Source organism: Artemia franciscana, chromosome 8 (assembly GCF_032884065.1).
Source record: "Artemia franciscana chromosome 8, ASM3288406v1, whole genome shotgun sequence".
NCBI classification, from domain to species: domain Eukaryota; kingdom Metazoa; phylum Arthropoda; class Branchiopoda; order Anostraca; family Artemiidae; genus Artemia; species Artemia franciscana.
Genome location: NC_088870.1, coordinates 5,372,943 through 5,390,445, shown reverse-complemented (window position 1 = coordinate 5,390,445; position 17,503 = coordinate 5,372,943). Strand labels below are relative to the sequence as shown.

General features: G+C 36.3%; 1 protein-coding gene across 1 annotated transcript in view; it reads left to right on the top strand.

Moving 5' to 3' along the window:
• The window catches only part of LOC136029899 (isocitrate dehydrogenase [NAD] subunit beta, mitochondrial-like), a 152,476-nt gene that overhangs the window by 95,456 nt on the left and 39,517 nt on the right, over window positions 1-17,503 (top strand). The window contains exon 8 of the mRNA XM_065708391.1: window positions 6,527-6,682. Within this exon, the coding sequence (XP_065564463.1) occupies window positions 6,527-6,682 (156 nt within the window). The remainder of the gene's footprint in view (window positions 1-6,526; window positions 6,683-17,503) is intronic.

Sequence of the window (17,503 nt, the reverse complement as noted above, 5' to 3'; positions counted from 1 at the left end):
ATTTAATTTCTGAACGTTTTTGAACCAATGCATGGTTTGATTTTGGCCCTCCGCAGAGGAATAATTAAAACGAAATTTGCATATTTATTTTTTTGGCTAAATAGCTTTCTCATTGTTTTGATCGAATGATTTTGAGAAAAAAAGGACTGGGAGAGTTAGCCTAGTTGCCCTCCGATTTTTCGGTCACTTAAAAAGGCATCTAGAACTTTTTAATTTTTTACGAATGTTTTATTAGTAAAATATATACGTAACTTATAAATTAGCTTACGTAACGAACTTTTGTATTCTCATGTTTTTGTTACATATACGAGGGGGTTGACCCCCTCGTCAGTACCTCGCTCTTTACACTAAAGCTTAAATTTTCTCCCAATTCATTAAGAATGACCCCTGAATCACAAATGCCGTAGAATAAACAGTTGAAATTACTAAAAATACTTTAGCGTAAAGAGCGAAGTATTAGGAGGAGGTGAGCTTCTCATATGCGTAACAATTTCTGTTCGTTTGAAGTTTTAGTGCTGCTCCTTACTTCCAGTTGAAAAAACTTTTTCATATTTATTTTTTCATTGTTTTTTTTTTTAAATAATGCTAGAAAATCCTGCGCTCCTTCATGGAAATTTTCTTCTCCCATGACAAATTCCTCGATAGAAAGTTCCCTCAACATATCCCCCTCTTCTCAACCCCTCCCCGACCACAAAATCCCCCTGAAAACGTCTGTACACTTCCCAATAACCATTACTATATGTAAGCACTGGTCAAAGTTTGTATCTTGTAGCCCCGCCCGTGGGGACTGTGGGGGAGTAAGAGGTACCCAAAAACATAGTTATAAGGTTTTTCGACTACGCTGAATAAAATGGCTATCTCAGAATTTTGATCCGTTGACTTTGGGAAAATAATTAGCGTGGGAGGGGGCCTAGGTGCCCTCCAATTTTTTGGTAACTTAAAAAGGGCACTAGAACTTTTCATTTCCATTAGAATGAGCCCTCTCGCGACATTCTAGGACCACTTGGTCGATACGATCACCCCTGGAAAAACAAAAAAAAAAAACAAAAAAAAAAAAAACAAATAAACAAGCATCCGTGATCTGCCTTCTGGCAAAAAATACAAAATTCCACATTTTTGTAGATAGGGCCTTGAAACCTCTACAACAGGGTTCTCTGATACGCTGAATCTGATGGTGTGATTTTCGTTAAGATTCTCAGACGTTTAGGGGATGTTTCCCTCTATTTTCTAAAATAAGGCAAATTTTCTCAGGCTCTTAACTTTTGATGGGTAAGACTAAACTTGATGAAACTTGTATATTTAAAATCAGCATTAAAATGCGATTCTTTTGATGTAGCTATTGGTATCAAAACAAGTTTTTTTTAGAGTTTTGGTTACTATTGAGCCGAGTCGCTCCTTATTATAGTTCGTTACCACGAACTGTTTGACTACCACGAACTGTTTGATTATCATATGGCCAAAAATATTTTTGATGTCAAAAGCCCTGATTTACGAATACTTTTGTGAGTTGAAAAAAGGACAAACGTCACTTTAGAAAAACACCGACCAAATAAAATAGAAGTCAAAGGATTCGAATCATTAACATCGTTTTTGTAGTTAAATAGATGGACTTAATCAGTGTCCTTTATCTTTATGTTTGGCATGAACATTTGTTTTAATATCTGTTCGTTTTAGGCTTCATTTATTCTCTAATAGTAGTTCATAATCGTTTTGAGTTTAAATTTATTGCTTGACTTTATTTTTGCTTGTCTTAAGTTTAATATGGCTCTTTACTTTTCTCTGAAGCCGTTCTTTTTAAGAAAAGTATTTTTTTTATTAATCAACAAAAAAAGCCAACTGTCTCAAAGAATTGACACAAAACACATCCAGGAAGACTCCATTGTGATCGAGCGGTATCAGGTTGAAATATCAAACAGATCTGAGGTCTTAGAGCATGAGGGTACTGGAGGTGTATGGAAGGTCTTCAAAGAGAACTCTTTAATAGCTGCAACTAGCGTTGCTTAAACAAAGCACCATAAGAAAAAAGACTGGATCAGCAACGAGTCCCTTGCCGTCATTGAACGCAGATGAGTAGCTCACCTTCGTGAGGTATGACAGTATATAGACAATTAAACAAAGAGCACAATATCCTGCTGCACAAAGGTCGCACGACCTTTATTAACAATAAGGCATGCGAGCTTCAAGAAACAGTTAAGAAAAAGGACACAGTGGGTCCCTTACGGGACAGTCCATAGGTGGTCAGGTCAACGCACTCAAGACTACAACGTATCTCGGAACCGAATGCCATGAGATTTTTGACGACCAATCACAATGCATCTGCCTATGGAAAGCCCACTTCGGGAAACTACTAAATTCAGAGCCACCTAACCAATACAATGACGGCCAGCTGATTGCTGGTGGCGCCAACGCTACATCTGCCCCCGATGGGCCTGAATTTACAGCAGAAGGAATAATAACGGCAATCTGAAAGCTAATGAATAGCAAAGTACTGGGAATATGGGGCCTGACATCAGAAATTTTCATCTATGATGCTCTGACTTCAAACTCTATTCAGTACTGTTTGGTGTCCTTGAATAATCTCATCAGACTGGAAGTCTGACCTACTTTTGTCAGTCTACAAAAAGGAAGGAAGCAAAGTAGATTGTAGTAATTACCGTGGCATAACTCTGCTCTCGGTACCCTGTCAGCTATTTGCCATGGCTCTCCTGAAGCGGGCTAAAAGGTGGCTCCATCCCCTCTGTCGCCTCAAGCAAGCTGGGGTTATTATGTTCAGCAAGCCAGTTGGTAGAACTTTCCAGGGGTGCTTTCTCTCTTCTTCTTAATATGGGTCAAATATTCTCATGATACTAACTCTCAATGTATAAGTTTAGTTTAATAGCTTTTGCATATTCAGAATCAACAAGAAAACTATGTTCTTTCGAGGAATTCACTGTTTCCAGAATTCGATACTTAGAGTTTGAGTTACTATTGATGAACGTTTCTTTTTGATGAGACAAGATGACACTTTGCTCTTTCTAGGTGCGTCTTCGTTTGATGTTCTGTATAATAAGATTCGTAATGCAGTCTCTGAATTTCCAACTTCTCATCAAAATTTGTTAACCCTAAACTTTTCTAAATTTGTTTTCATGATATTTTCTAGACTTTCGTCAAGTGCTGGAAATGATCACATGTCGGTTCGAGGAAATGTGATAAAAAGAGTAGCAACAACGAAATATTTGGGGTTTTTGATTGATGAAAACCTGTCGTGGAAAAACCATTCAAGTCTGATAGCTGAAAAATTAAGCAGAGGTTTTGGAGTGATGCGAAGAATTAAAAATCTAGTCCCAAAAAAGATTCTAAAAATGATTTATTTTTCTATATTTTGTCCATATATTAGCTGCGGATGCTCTACGTGGGCAAATAATTTTGTAACATGTTTCAAAAGAGTACAAAAACTTCAGAATAGAGCTATAAAATTATTATTGGAATTTTATGATTCTGATGAGATTCCTGCTCATGAGCATTTTAAAAAGAGTAAGTTAATGGATGTATTCAAAATTCAAAATTACCAAGTTGCGATTTTCTCGTATAAATGTTTGGATCGCCTGCTCACCCCTGCTTTTCAAAATATTTTTACTTTTAATAGAAACCGTCATGATCATAATACAAGAAAAGCTGATAACTTAAATCATGAGTTTAGGAGCACCCATCGGGCATATTTTGTGATTCACCATTATGGTTCCCATGTTTGGAATATATTGCCCGAGTGTGTGAAAAGTGAGCCTTGTCTTCCGGGCAAAGAAGTTTCTTTTATCTCGTGAGTGATTTTGAAGTGAAGCCCACTCCATGTTGTCATTCTATTCAACGCATTTTACTTATTTTGTTGTTGTTATTTTTCTTGTCTTCTTGTTGTCTTTTCCTCTTTCTCTTTTTTCCTTTCTTCCTTTATCTGTTGAGTTTCTTTTGTGTTGAGTAGCACGATATGAATGTGGTTTCAATTAGCTGAGGGTGATAACCTCGCTTGCCCTCCCATGTTTATTGCCTTTCTTGGCAGGCGAATGGCGAATAATGTTTGTTTTCTTTTTTAGTAAACGTATATCTCATATCTCATTTTGCTTACCGTCTATTCCCATGAATGGTTTTGAGACGATAGACTGCTGTAAAAGTTATGCAGTCTAGTCACATCATGCGAACTAAAAGAGAAAGAAACCAAAGGCTTTCACGGTGTACACCTAATACAGCCGTTCTTAAGATCCTAATGGTCTTCAATTTCCGATCAAGATTGGAGCTGCCCATACAATGTAATTTGCGTTAAAACGTTCGTTTCATTTAACAAATAGGGAAAAAACACTGAAAAAGTAATCGCATCACCATAAAAATAAGATCCGTGAATTGGCTGTCACTGAGAACCTCAAGATCGTTATTTCAACGTCTTGTCGCTATCAATAAGAAACGTCATGTTTTTCTTTCACGCAATCACTCTTAATTTCTTTTTTCTTTCTATTATATTTCCTCCTTCTTTTTTCTGTAGTGATAGTACCGAGCCATTGGGCTTAGTAACCTAGGGCAGTGCTTAATCGAACGGAAGTTATAAGATCTATAGGCGATAGAGATAAGATCATAGTAAAGCGCTGCTTTTCCGTGTATTTTATACCAGGGAACCTCGGTTGTGTTTTTATAAAACCCATAGTGATATTGGATGAAAATTATGGGGAAATCATTGCATTTAGAAGTACTAAAAGTTATGTGGATATGTTGTTTCAGCAATGTGCATTCAAACGGTGGTGTGTAAAGTCCTTTAGCAGTAAAATATTGGTTCCATAAAAAATAAGGTCGTTTGGGTTATAATTTGAAAGCTTTATTTGAGCTGCTGGAGTTCAGGTGCACGAATTGGGGGGGGGGGTAGTGAGGGGGTTAACGTATTTTAAAATGTACGGTTTTTTGTTTTTTCATTGAAGAAAAAAAACAATCCCCCCTGATTTTGAAAAATATCTTTTTTGTAAAAAATAGCGACGAAGACCACACTGCCTTTCCATAACAAACAAATACAAAGTAGAGACAATAGGGAAAATCAGGTTTCAATCAAATCAGGTTCTTCTTCGATTTTCCCTATTGTCTCTACTTTGTATTTGTTTATCTTTTTTGTATCTTTGTCGAAAATAAAGAAAAAGGTCCTTGTCCCTTCCCTGGATTTTGATGAATTGCACCGCTAAAGAGATTGGTATAAGTTCCTATATAGCTGTAATTGGACATAGAGGCATTAAAAAAGGGGACTTCATCTTCCCTCCACAGAAAAAAAAACGTTAGAAAAATTTTCCACAGTTGAAATGAATACTCCCCTTTTCTGGAATTATGCAAATTTATTTCGTCTTGAAGCTTTTGATGAGCACCTATAAATTTAGTTAATATTTTTATCTCAGGATCCGTAAATAGGGACTGATGTTGATGTGTGTCTATTGTTCCCGAAATTAATATTTTTTAGAGTTTGGGTTACGATTGACACACTTGCTCTATACACAAAGCTAGCTACTACGAAATATTTGAAAAGAAATTGAGAAAACGAAACTTGGAATTTATTATTCTCATTCGTCCAGCCATTCCGTTTTATTCAAATATTTTACTATTCGGTGAATCCATGTGTGTTGGTGGAGGCGAAGGGTGTTCTAGTCAACACCTTCGCCGGTATTAGAGAGAGCTCTGATTCTATTACGGTAACCTGGCGTTACACCAGAGGCCAGCGTAACTCCCAAACGCCACAGATTTCTACGCGTCCCGTCTATGGCGGCTCACACAACCGTCAAGGTTCTGACAAGTTTACTTTCCCCGTGGTATAACAGTTCTACACTACTTGGCCCCAAGCACCATAAGCATTAAACCCCCCAATTCGCCTTCTTTCCTTCGAGAAAAGATCTCTTGCTTAGTACAGGATTCTCTTCCTATACCAAGCCAATCTAATATTAACCTCTCTCTAGGCTTCAGACCCTACCTAGGCTAATCAAAAAGTCAAGGGTATAAAATAAAGAAAGTTTACTACATTCATTTCAAACTCAACACAAGAACTAAAATACAAAACTCTCCTTGCCCCTGGACCAGCAAAGGGTGCAGCGTGTCGATTCCAGCCAATGTAAAGCCTCACCAGATGCAACGTCAAGCTGAATTGAATTAACTTATTCCCCTTTTTCCTCCCCGTCAATTTCGAACCAGACTTGCTGTTCAAAAATACATTTTAACCAGGGTGAGGAATTGCGCAGTTACAGTAATTGAAGTTAACTGTCTACGCGATCAAGGACAAAATGCCGGTACTATTACCAAGAGAAAATTAAAGATTGCCACGCAAAAGAAAAGGGATAATTAGGAGAACCAAAGAAAGAGAAAAAGAAAGGACATTTAACTTAAAATACAAGGACCGAAGGTTCCAACAAAGTAAATTAACTTAAAGTGAACATGTTTTCCGTTGTGCTTACTATTTCCGTGGCAAATACGGTTAGGTAGACCTGTGTTTCGTTCTTTAAATTCAATTTCCTTGTTCTAACTAAAATCCTTTTAGGGCGCAAGACATACTTTCTCTGAAGCAGTTGGCAAAAACGTAGCAAATCCTACAGCCATTCTCCTAGCTGGTGCTGATATGCTGAACCATATCAATTTGCAATATTATGGCAACATGATTAAATCAGCAGTTGAAAGAGTACTTCGAGTTGGCAAGGTAATCCTTTTTTTTCGAATGTCCTATATAAACTTCGCATGTTTACAGGTTGTTAGACCGAATCTTCAGAAAATCGCATATCCGTTACAGGTAGGACATTCTCATGTACAAGTAAGACTGTGGCTATTGGTTCCTTGGAACAGAGGTAGACGTGGCATCTGTCAGAATTTTACAAACTTCTGGAATTTTGAGCTGTATTTATGTAGCGTGTTATCATTATATTTTGTTAAGCAATTTGGTAAGCAATTATAGCGGTTTTTCAAATATATCTTTCTCTTTTTTTCTTATTCTTTATTTATGTAGCTTTTACACTTTTTATGCTTCGTTATTTTTCTTCTTCTTCTTTTCGTCTTTTTTTACGTTGATTAAGGCTTTCGGATGTAAAACTGTAATATTTGTTTTTTTTTTAATTTATTTTATTTGCTTTAATACAAGTTTAATATAATATTAATTACAAGTTTTGCTCGCTGCTCGTGTACTTCTACACTTCCCTTATATTTCAGTCCCTAAAAAACTGCTTTGTACGTACCTGTGTCAAATCAAAGGCTGATTAAGTATATTTGGCTTTAAGCCAGTGAGGTACATCTTAGAATGCCTGTTAGGATTTGGGTATCACTTAATTTCTCATGCCAAACTTAGATTTATACTGTATGCATTCTATAACATAGAATATAAATTTAATAACGTACCTAGCTAAAACTTAATTATTGCTAGAAAATTAATGACAAAAACGTCGAGTGTTCACTTTTTCTGAAAGATAGGTAAACACGGGGCCATTAATTCAGCCTCTCGATGGAAGTCTGAGTGTGGGTGTAAAGGGGAAAAAGTAACAATGGCCTACCCTTTCTTATTCTTTATGAAAATTTAATGCTTAAAAATTATCTATATTAACAGCTTAGTACTTTAGAACTTGTATACAAAATATTGTGTATTTTGTAGTCTTTTGTTCATGTTTTATTTAACTTCAAAGAAGCAGATTTTTATACGACTAGGTTGATTTTCTAGAATATTTACCAGGTATCTAGAATAAAAATGTAGACTTTTTTGGCACTACAAGTTTCATTTTAACCTTGGCAACTCAACGAAAATTATTTCGTTGAGCGCACTAGACAGGGGTTTTAGTCCTGGTGTCGGTTTGGAAAACGGGTCACTGGCGTGACTCTTTAAGCTCAGACAGAGTCGACTCAGCTGTAAATGTGTACCTGGGGAAATCTGGGTAAGGTAAAAAGGTGTGCGAAAGCACAGGATGGCTGGCTTCCAGCCTCCACCCCCATTGCCCTTCCTGGCTAAAAGGCCATGAAACGGAGATCAGCGCCGTCGGTAAGGACTGTAAAATCCAATGCCCTATTCTTTACCTTACCTTTTACCATTTGCAGTGGGGAAAGGGTGGAGTATTCCTGCTCTTCCACAGCCATTATTCTGTCTTGTGTTGATGCGCTGAACTCTTTAAATTTACTGCCTGACTTAAACCCCTGTTGAAAGGGCGTCTCCGTGTTGAAAGGTAATACTTTTCCTTGATGTTGTAATTTTTTACATTTCCCTGTAAAGGAGTCTAGGGACCAAATCAAAAGCATATTTGTTCTATGACAGACGGTACCGTTATTGGCTCAACAGTTGGCTGAAATGTTGTCAACTCCTTCGAGGCTAGGAAAAACCGGTCAACTTGATATACTGAATCATATTAACTTGCCGTATTTGGGGATATAATTACATTCGTTATCGAAATGGTCCTTTCACTTGGAAAGTTTATAGCTTCTCATTTTTCGAGCTTTTTTTCTTTCTTACATTTCTTCGTTAAAGAGCCTAGGGCCATAATCAAGTTCGCCCTGCTTCAAGTACATATTTGCTATGAGATAAGTGAAGATAACAGTTTTTTACTCTTTTCGTTTCTTTTTATATTTCAAATTCTCTGGTTCGTTATGATAGTATAGTTTAATATATTTGACACGAAAACCCGGCAGGGCCATTGCTAAAAAAAAAAATTACAAATTTAATTAACAACTTACAAGTACATTTAAAGGATTCACTTTAAACTCCTGACCAAACGATTATTGTAAAGCGCAGAAAACTGTTGAAAAACACTAATACAAACAAAGGAACAAAGTCATCATATAACACCCTCACGATGGGTTGCACCCACACGAATAAACCGTGCCATATTCTTAATGCTAATAAAACACACATTTTCCAACTATTTTTCCACCCAAGGCTCATCCCCCTCCTTTCTGAAAACCCTAAAACGTTCAGACTTCCCACAAAATACAATAATTTTTCCTTCCACTTTCCACACATCGGGCAACTGTAAGGACCACTCTTCATTCTGACCCTTCCCAAATATCTTCTTCTTCCCCCTTGTGGCATAAAATTACCCCCACAAAGAATTACCCACTTAATAGCCTTCCTAGATAGCCCAGCTGTAAAATATACTTCCTCTCCCCTTTACATTTAGTTTTTTTACGTTCTACTATACTTTTTAGGTCGGATCATTGCATTTACTTTGTAAAACATATAAAAAAAATATATATGGAATCTGTTGGCTCTAAGCAGGCAGAAAAAACGTTGCTAATCATTCCCTCAGTTTATGCTGATATACTAAAACGTATCAATTTACAATCAATTACTATGATCAATTATTATGAATTACTATCAGTTGCTATCATTACTATGACTTACTATCAATTACTATGAATCAACTATGATCAATTACTTCATCATACAGGTACTTACTCATAGTGAGGGGAAGCTCCAATACTGTGTCCCCTTCCCCAATTTGTGCCGTTTGATGGTACGATTTCTCACATATTTCCGTATGATTGGTCTATTTTTTTCCTTTTTTGTTGCAAATCTCCCTCTCCTTCCAAGAGAAAATTTTGTGTACGTGCTTGTGTACATGATCTAACTCATTGTTGAAAGACTCCTCTGGGTTTAAATATAAATAACCTTTCTTTTTTGTGTCATGTTTTATCTATTCTCTAGTCAGAAGAGCCGAGAGACATTGTCAAAAACCCTTTTGTTTTAAGTGATATGCATTCTTTATTGGCTCAAAATTGTTTGTAATGTTTTGCATTTGCAGGATATCTCATGACAGGGAAAATATATTCTGGCGTAAATATAATAAATTTCCCCTTTTTTATGTTTATTTAATAAACTGGATGAATCCTTAACAGTGTAAGTGAAGTCTTCAGTTTTCATTGCAATCGTTAAAAGTGTTCCACCAGAAATAGATGAGCCGGAACTCATGACAAGTATTCTTAACTATTCTACAGTAGTCCAATGTGGTAGATTTAAGGCATTTAAAGTTTAGTTTAAACAACAGCTTCTCTTGCAGACATTCTTGAGAGAATATATCAAAGTAGATTACGAAAGACTGCCTGCACATCAGTTCATTTTCATGCTAAAAAAGTTATCAACTGTCACCAAGTCTATCACAAAGCAGCGGAGTGTAGAAATGTGACCCTGTGTTCAAGATGTGTTTCTGCTGAGCACATCTCATCTTGTGACAATCTGTTCTTCAAATCAATGTTCTGCATTCCTTGTAAGGTTTCTGGTCACACCAGTTACAGCATAAAGTGTCTTTCCAACCTAGACAGTAAAAAAAAAAAATATTTGTAATGCACCCACAAGAGATTTCTACTAAACAGAACCAAGATGTGAGATTTATTTCGTGGAATATAAATGGTGATTTCTTGAGTAAAATATCAGTATTGGAAGATATACTGCTGAATAATGATTTGGTGTGTATTCAGGAACATTTTCTTATACGTCCTAAATTTAGTTTATTGGATACGAGTAGAGACTTCCGTATTTTTTCCATTCCCGCAAAATATGTTCATTCCCGAGGTCGTCCGTCTGGAGGCCTAGTAACTTTACTTACAGCGAGTATTCAATCAAGTTTATTTAGTTCTAGTGACAGTTTTCTAGCAGTGAGGGTAGGGTCTTGCGTAGTGATAAATGCGTATTTGCCCACTAGTTATAAGAATGACGAATCGGAACAATTATTTGCACAAACCTGTGAGAAATTGCATGCATTTATAACACAAGGTCAAAAACTCAATTTCCCTGGGACTTTAGGTTTTCTAAATTAGCAGTATTACATCGTGCTTCTATTCTACGTGGTATTTTTTCTGATAAGCTTATTGTACAGCCTACAACTGAAAATTTCACAGATATTCACACTTTGCCTTCGCCAAAGCCTAAAATGGTTTTCAAAGAAAGACTGAGATAAGATTCATTTGCTCCTATATCAAGAGGATCAGCTATTTTGCAAAAAATGTCATCCTTTTCCAGCTTCTTCAGACATCCTTCACTATTGACGAAACTGAAATACAGATTGCTCTTGATTTATATTGTACTTAGATCTGCCACGTCTAAGACGTGCCAAAAAAGCAGCAGTTCCAGCACGAAAAATCAGCACTCAGTACTCAGCACTCAAATTCCCGATTGATCCAAAAATACAAAGACTCTCCAAAGCATGCTCTTGTGTGAAGCTTTGGTTTTCTGTTTGGAAAGATAACGATTGTCCTAGGCCGGGTGTTTTGAATGATATTCAGTCCTATACAAAAATATTTTTGCAAGTGAGCTAGCTCGTCACCGTGCAGGCATTGTTGGTTCATATTCGCTTCGAGTTTCTGCTTCGCCCACTTCCATTTGGAAATATCTTGATCCTCCAAACACGATATCCTCGAATACTCCCTAAGCTTCTGATATCCCCCTATCTGAGTGGAAAATACATTTTTCGAATGAACTCACCGCACCAGATCCATTTTTGTAGTCTAAATATGAATCCAAACTTGATGAATTTCTATCTTTTTCCCCAGAGTCTCACTATGTTGTTGCAATGCAAGCCTGCTAACGGCAGCCTGATCCAAGCTGATAGGGAAGCATTCAACGCTCAAAGGGATAGCATTTCATGTCATTCATTGAGCCTCTTTGCTCGTGTCACACCTAGTATTGCTCATACAAATGCTTTTTGATACTTTTCCATCACTGTCCTGTTTTTGTATCGGTGACTTCACTTGTAACCCCAAGAAAGGCAAATGGATTAAGTATTAAACCTTTAGGCCTATAACAATCTCTACCACACTCTGTAAACTGTTTGAGCTGCTTTTTGTTTGTGAATTCAAAGAGAAATGTAGCGCTCTGCCATACCAGTTTAGTTTTGAGAATAAAATAGGTACGTTGATGCTCTTAGTGGCGTAGTTAATGTCCAAATAGAGACTGAACTGGCCCAAGAAGGTCTCGCTCTAGCAGCACACGATGTCAGGCGTTTATTTGACTGCTTGGTACACGGAGCTATGCTGCCTCACACGGCAAGAAGAAGTGTTCACCCCTCTATTATTCGTACCTTCAGAAATTTAGATTTGTGGCTTAAATTACGCATTAAAATTACAAATGCCTTGCCGGTTTCCAATCAATCTAATCTAACACATGTTCTACGAGATAGCCTTTCTCGTACCAGTAATCAACCGAATGATCTAAATAGTTTTGTCTATGTTTATAAAGGTACATGTCAAGGTGCTATCCCTTCGCCTACCATTTTTAACAACGTAGTCCTAGATGCTCAATCAAAATGCATATCCTCGTCCATTGTGGTAGCAACAAACGTCACACTTGTCTGTTATGTGGATGGCACCCTAGTCTTAACATGCCATTACAGCGTTTCGAAGAAAACTTCAGTATACTCGGGAGTGAATATTCTGAATTGGAGCTGGAAATCTGAGATTCTTTTATTTAATTGGGGTAATTCGGGTCCCCCCACCGTCATTCCATCTGGGACATTCTTTAGGAAAACCAGTTGAAAAACTTGCTTATTGTTGTCTACCAATTGGCACATCCTGAAAGTAAACCAGTTTGCTGCTGATTTTCCACCTTGTAAAAAAATATGGTGTGTCTAAAGCTTAAATTGTCCAAAAAAAAAAACAAAAAAAAAAACGTTTCAATTGAATAATCCTCGCTAAACTGTATAATTCAACACCACTACCACATTTTCTATACACAACATCATTTTGGAAGATTTTCTCACAAACAGATAAACATAAACTCCGTTCAGTATATTTCAAATTTACAAAATGTTTGCTTCATTTACCTCCGTGGATATGAAATTCTGATCCCTGCTTTGGAACTCTTTTTTTTACCATCAAATTGTGTTTATACTTTTTTCCATCTTCAGTGGCATTATTTATGAGAATCATGTCTTGAAAAAAGAGGAAAAGTTGCATCCAATGTTTTAACCAATCATAAACAGTTACTGGAATTTTACTCCCTTTTATATGAAAATGCTATCCTTGTTGCCAATCCCTCATAATCTTCTGTGTTTTTAGAATTATACTTGTTTTCCCAAAAAGACTATTTCCATAAGCCGAATTCTAAGATGAAATCATAGAAAACTAATAATGAAGTTACACCGGGAGATAATAGCATATTTTAAAGAAAAATGCTTGGCCCCGGTTTTTTTTTGCCTAATAATAGTCTATCGATCAAAGAGCTGAAAAAGAAAAGTAAATATATATATTTTTTCGAGAAAAATGGAGAATATTGCACATTATTCGAATTTTTACTGTTTTATCTGTTTTTCATTTCAAACAGTTCGTGGTAACGAACTGTAGTAAGGAGCGACCCGGCTCAATAGTAACCAAAACTCTAAAAAATGGAATTTTGATACCAATAGCTACATCAAAAGAATCGCATTTTAATGCTGGTTTTAAATATATAAGTTTCATCAAGTTTAGTCTTACCCATCAAAAGTTACGAGCCTGAGAAAACTTGCGTTATTTTAGAAAATAGGGGGAAACGCCCCCTAAAAGTCATAGAATCTTAACGAAAATCACACCATCAGATTCAGCGTATCAGAGAACCCTACTGTAGAAGTTTCGAGCTCCTATCTACAAAAATGTGGAATTTTGCATTTTTTGCCAGAAGGCAGATCACGGATGCGTGTTTATTTGTTTTTTTGTTTTTTTGTTTTTTTTTTTCCCCAGGGGTGATCGTATCGACCCAGTTGTCCTAGAATGTTGCAAGAGGGCTCATTCTAACGGAAATGAAAAGTTCTAGTGCCCTTTTTAAGTGACCAAAAAAATTGGAGGGCACCTAGGCCCCCTCCCACGCTAATTATTTTCCCAAAGTCAACGGATCAAAATTCTGAGATAGCCATTTTATTCAGCGTAGTCGAAAAACCCTATAACTATGTCTTTGAGGACGACATACTCCCCCACAGTCCCCGTGGGAGGGGCAACAAGTTACAAACTTTGACCTGTGCTTACATATAGTAATGGTTATTGGGAAGTATACAGGCGTTTTCAGGAGGATTTTTTTGGTTTGGGGGAGGGGTTGAGAAGAGGGGGATATGCTGGGGGAACTTTCCTTCGAGAATTTGTAATGGGAGAAGAAAATTTCCATGAAGGGAGAGCAGGATTTACTAGCATTATTTAAAAAAAAAAAAACAATTAAAAAATAAAAGTGAAAAAGCTTTTTCAGCTGGAAGTAAGGAACAGCAATAAAACTTAAAACAAACAGAAATTATTACCCATATGAGGGGCTCACCTCCTTCTAATATCTCGCTCTTTACGCTAAAGTATTTTCGGTAATTTCAACTACTTATTCTACGGCTTTTGTGATTCAGGGGGTCATTCTTAATGAATTGGGATAAAATTTAAGCTTTAGTGTAAAGAGCGAGGTACTGACGATGGGGCGAATCCCCTCATATATGTAATAAAAACATGAGAATACAAAAGTTCTTTACGTAAGCTAATTTATAAGTTACGTAAATCTTTTACCAATAAAAAGATTCGTAAAAAATTAAAAGTTCTAGTTGCCTTTTTAATTAACCAAAAAATCGGGGGGCAACTAGGCTTCGTCCCCCGCTCTTTTTTCTCAAAATCATTCGATCAAAATTATGAGAAAGCCATTGAGCCAAAAAAAAATATGAAAATTTCGTTTTGATTATTCCTCTGCGGAGAGCCAAAATCAAAACATGCATTGATTCAAAAACGTTCAGAAATTAAATAAAAAAAACAAGTTTTTTCAACTGAAAGTAAGGAGTGACATCAAAACTTAAAACGCACAGAAATTACTTCGTATATGAAAGAGGCTGCTTCCTCATCAACGCCCCGCTCTTTACGCTAAAGTTTTTTACTGTTTTAGAAAGAAGAATTGAGAGGAAGAGTCAAACTTTAGCGTAAAGAGCGGGGCGTTGATGAGGAAGCAGCCTCTTTCATATACGAAGTAATTTCTGTGCGTTTTAAGTTTTGATGTCACTCCTTACTTTCAGTTGAAAAAACTTGTTTTTTTTATTTAATTCTAGTAAAGAGACAGATAGTTAGACAGTTCGTTTTAAACTATTCATTATTATAGTACTGGGGACCGGCCAGTAGACCTAAGTAACTATGGTAAGTTCTTTTTTTCATGCTTTTTTGTTGCTGTAATATAGAAAAAAGAACCGAAAACCCGAAAACCCGAAAGTCAATTATTCAGCTTTTATATTGTAACAGGTCTTCGAATTGGGTATGAATTTTTGACGGTATGAATTTGTGAGTAATTGTTGAGTTGAGGGCTACCTCAACTCAACATACCTCCCCTCCTCAACACCTTGCTCTTTACGATAAAGTTTTTTTTGTTTTAAAAAGTAGATTTGTAACAAAGAGTTAAACTTAGGCGTAAAGAGTGGGGTGCTGAGGAGGGTACAACTCCTTTAATATATGGGATAATTTCTGTTCGTTTTAAGTTTTAATGTCGCTCCTTACTTGCAGTTAAAAAAGAGTGGTTTTTTATTTAATTACTGGTTAAGATCAATCACATGCTTAAGTGCCACAGGCCTGCTTTGACAATTTGAACGTGATTGTAGCGTCTGGAGAGAAAGGGCACTTCCACCTTGAGACCCTCCCTTGAATGAGTGACTGATCTGTAGTCGAAATCAGGGTCCAGTCAAAAATGAACAAAACATGTTTGCTGGTTAGGCATTAACCTTATTCTGGCAATCACAGGTTATAAAGAACTGCTTCCAAGTATGAATGAATATGGTGTAGAAAATCCCATTCATCCATTTTGGTCCACTCTTATATTTGTCTTGGCAATATTGCCAAACGTTCTTCCAGTATTAAATTGGTTACCGAGACAACGGTGCTTAGGTTCTATCCTATGAACTAATTTCCGAGGCTTTCCTCATCTTCTACGTTACTATAATTTGAATTTAATCTCCTTTAGGTTTCCATAGTCGGTTTTCTTAGCTTTAATAAAGGTTTGTCTTCCTACATGCGGTTGGTTCGTGGCCCTTGCTTCCAATAAGCTCCTTTTATTAACCAAATTAGAATTGCTGTTGTCAACCTATTGAAGAAGACGAATAACGTGAAACTTTACGGATGTTTTTCTCATGCTTTTTCTAGTGAGGATGGGCCTGTCTTGTTCTATGATTATCAGAAAATGTTGTATGGCTAATTAACTCTTAAAAAACCCAATTTTGAATTATATACGTGCTGCCGGCTCTTTTACATGTAAAAAGAAAATGATTAAAAGTAATGAGCAACATTGAAACTTCAAAAGAAAAGAAATTATTCCTTATATGTGGGGGAGGGGCTGCTCCTTCCTTAAACCGTGCTCTTTACGATAAAGTATTAAAGCTCTTTAAAAATGCTTCTCATCAAATTCAATGGCCTTTGTGTTTCAGGCGCCGTTCTTAAATAAATGGGATTACAAGTCAAACTTTAACGTAAAGAGCGATGTATCAGTAAGGAACTTCTCCCTTATATCTGGAACAGTATCTATTCTTTTGAAGTTTCAATGTTGTTGCTTACTTTCAGATGAAAAAACTTTCCCCTCCCATCTCTAGAAGTGTATTTGAATACCATGTACAAGAAAAAACACTAACGAAACGTTAAAGTTAATTCTTAAGTTACGTATATTTTTTACTAATAAAAACGTTCGTTAAAAATTATAAGTTCTAGTTGCCTTTTTAAGTAACTGAAAATTCGAGGGCAACTACGCCTCCTTCCCCACCCCTTATTTCTCTAAATCGTCTGATCAAAACTAAGAGAAAGCCATTTAGCCAAAAAAAGAATTAGTATGCAGATTTCATTTTAATAATTTATGTGTGGAGAGCCAATTCGAGGGCAACTACGCCTCCTTCCCCACCCCTTATTTCTCTAAATCGTCTGATCAAAACTAAGAGAAAGCCATTTAGCCAAAAAAGAATTAGTATGCAGATTTCATTTTAATAATTTATGTGTGGAGAGCCAAAATCAAACATGCATTAATTCAAAAACGTTCAGAAATTAAATAAAAACACTAGTTTTTTTTTAACTGAAAGTAAGGAGCGACATTAAAACTTAAAACGAACAGAAATTACTCTGTATATGAAATGGGTTTTCCCCCTCCACAATCCCTCGCTCTTTACGCTAAAGTTTGACTCTTTGCCACAATTCTAATTTTTAAAACAATTAAAAATTTTAACTTAAAGACCGAGGCGTTAAGGAGAGGAAAACCCATCTCATATACGGAGTAATTTCTGTTCTCTTTAAGTTTTAATGTCGCTCCTTACTTTCAATTAAAAAAAACTAGTTTTTTTTATATTTTGTTTCTTTTAGGATTTACGGTAAATTAGGAGTTGGCTGTCAGTTTTTTTCGCTTAATCTGATTTTCAAGTTCTAAATGTTATGACAAGACGGCCCAACTAGTCCTAAATATTTTGGCCAAAAAACTGCCAAAAAAACGTAAAACTTTATGTATGTTTTTTTCATGCTTTTTCTAGTGAGGATGAGCCTCTCTTGTTCTATGATTAACAGAAAATGTTGTATGGCTATTTAACTCTTACTAAACCCAATTATAAATTGT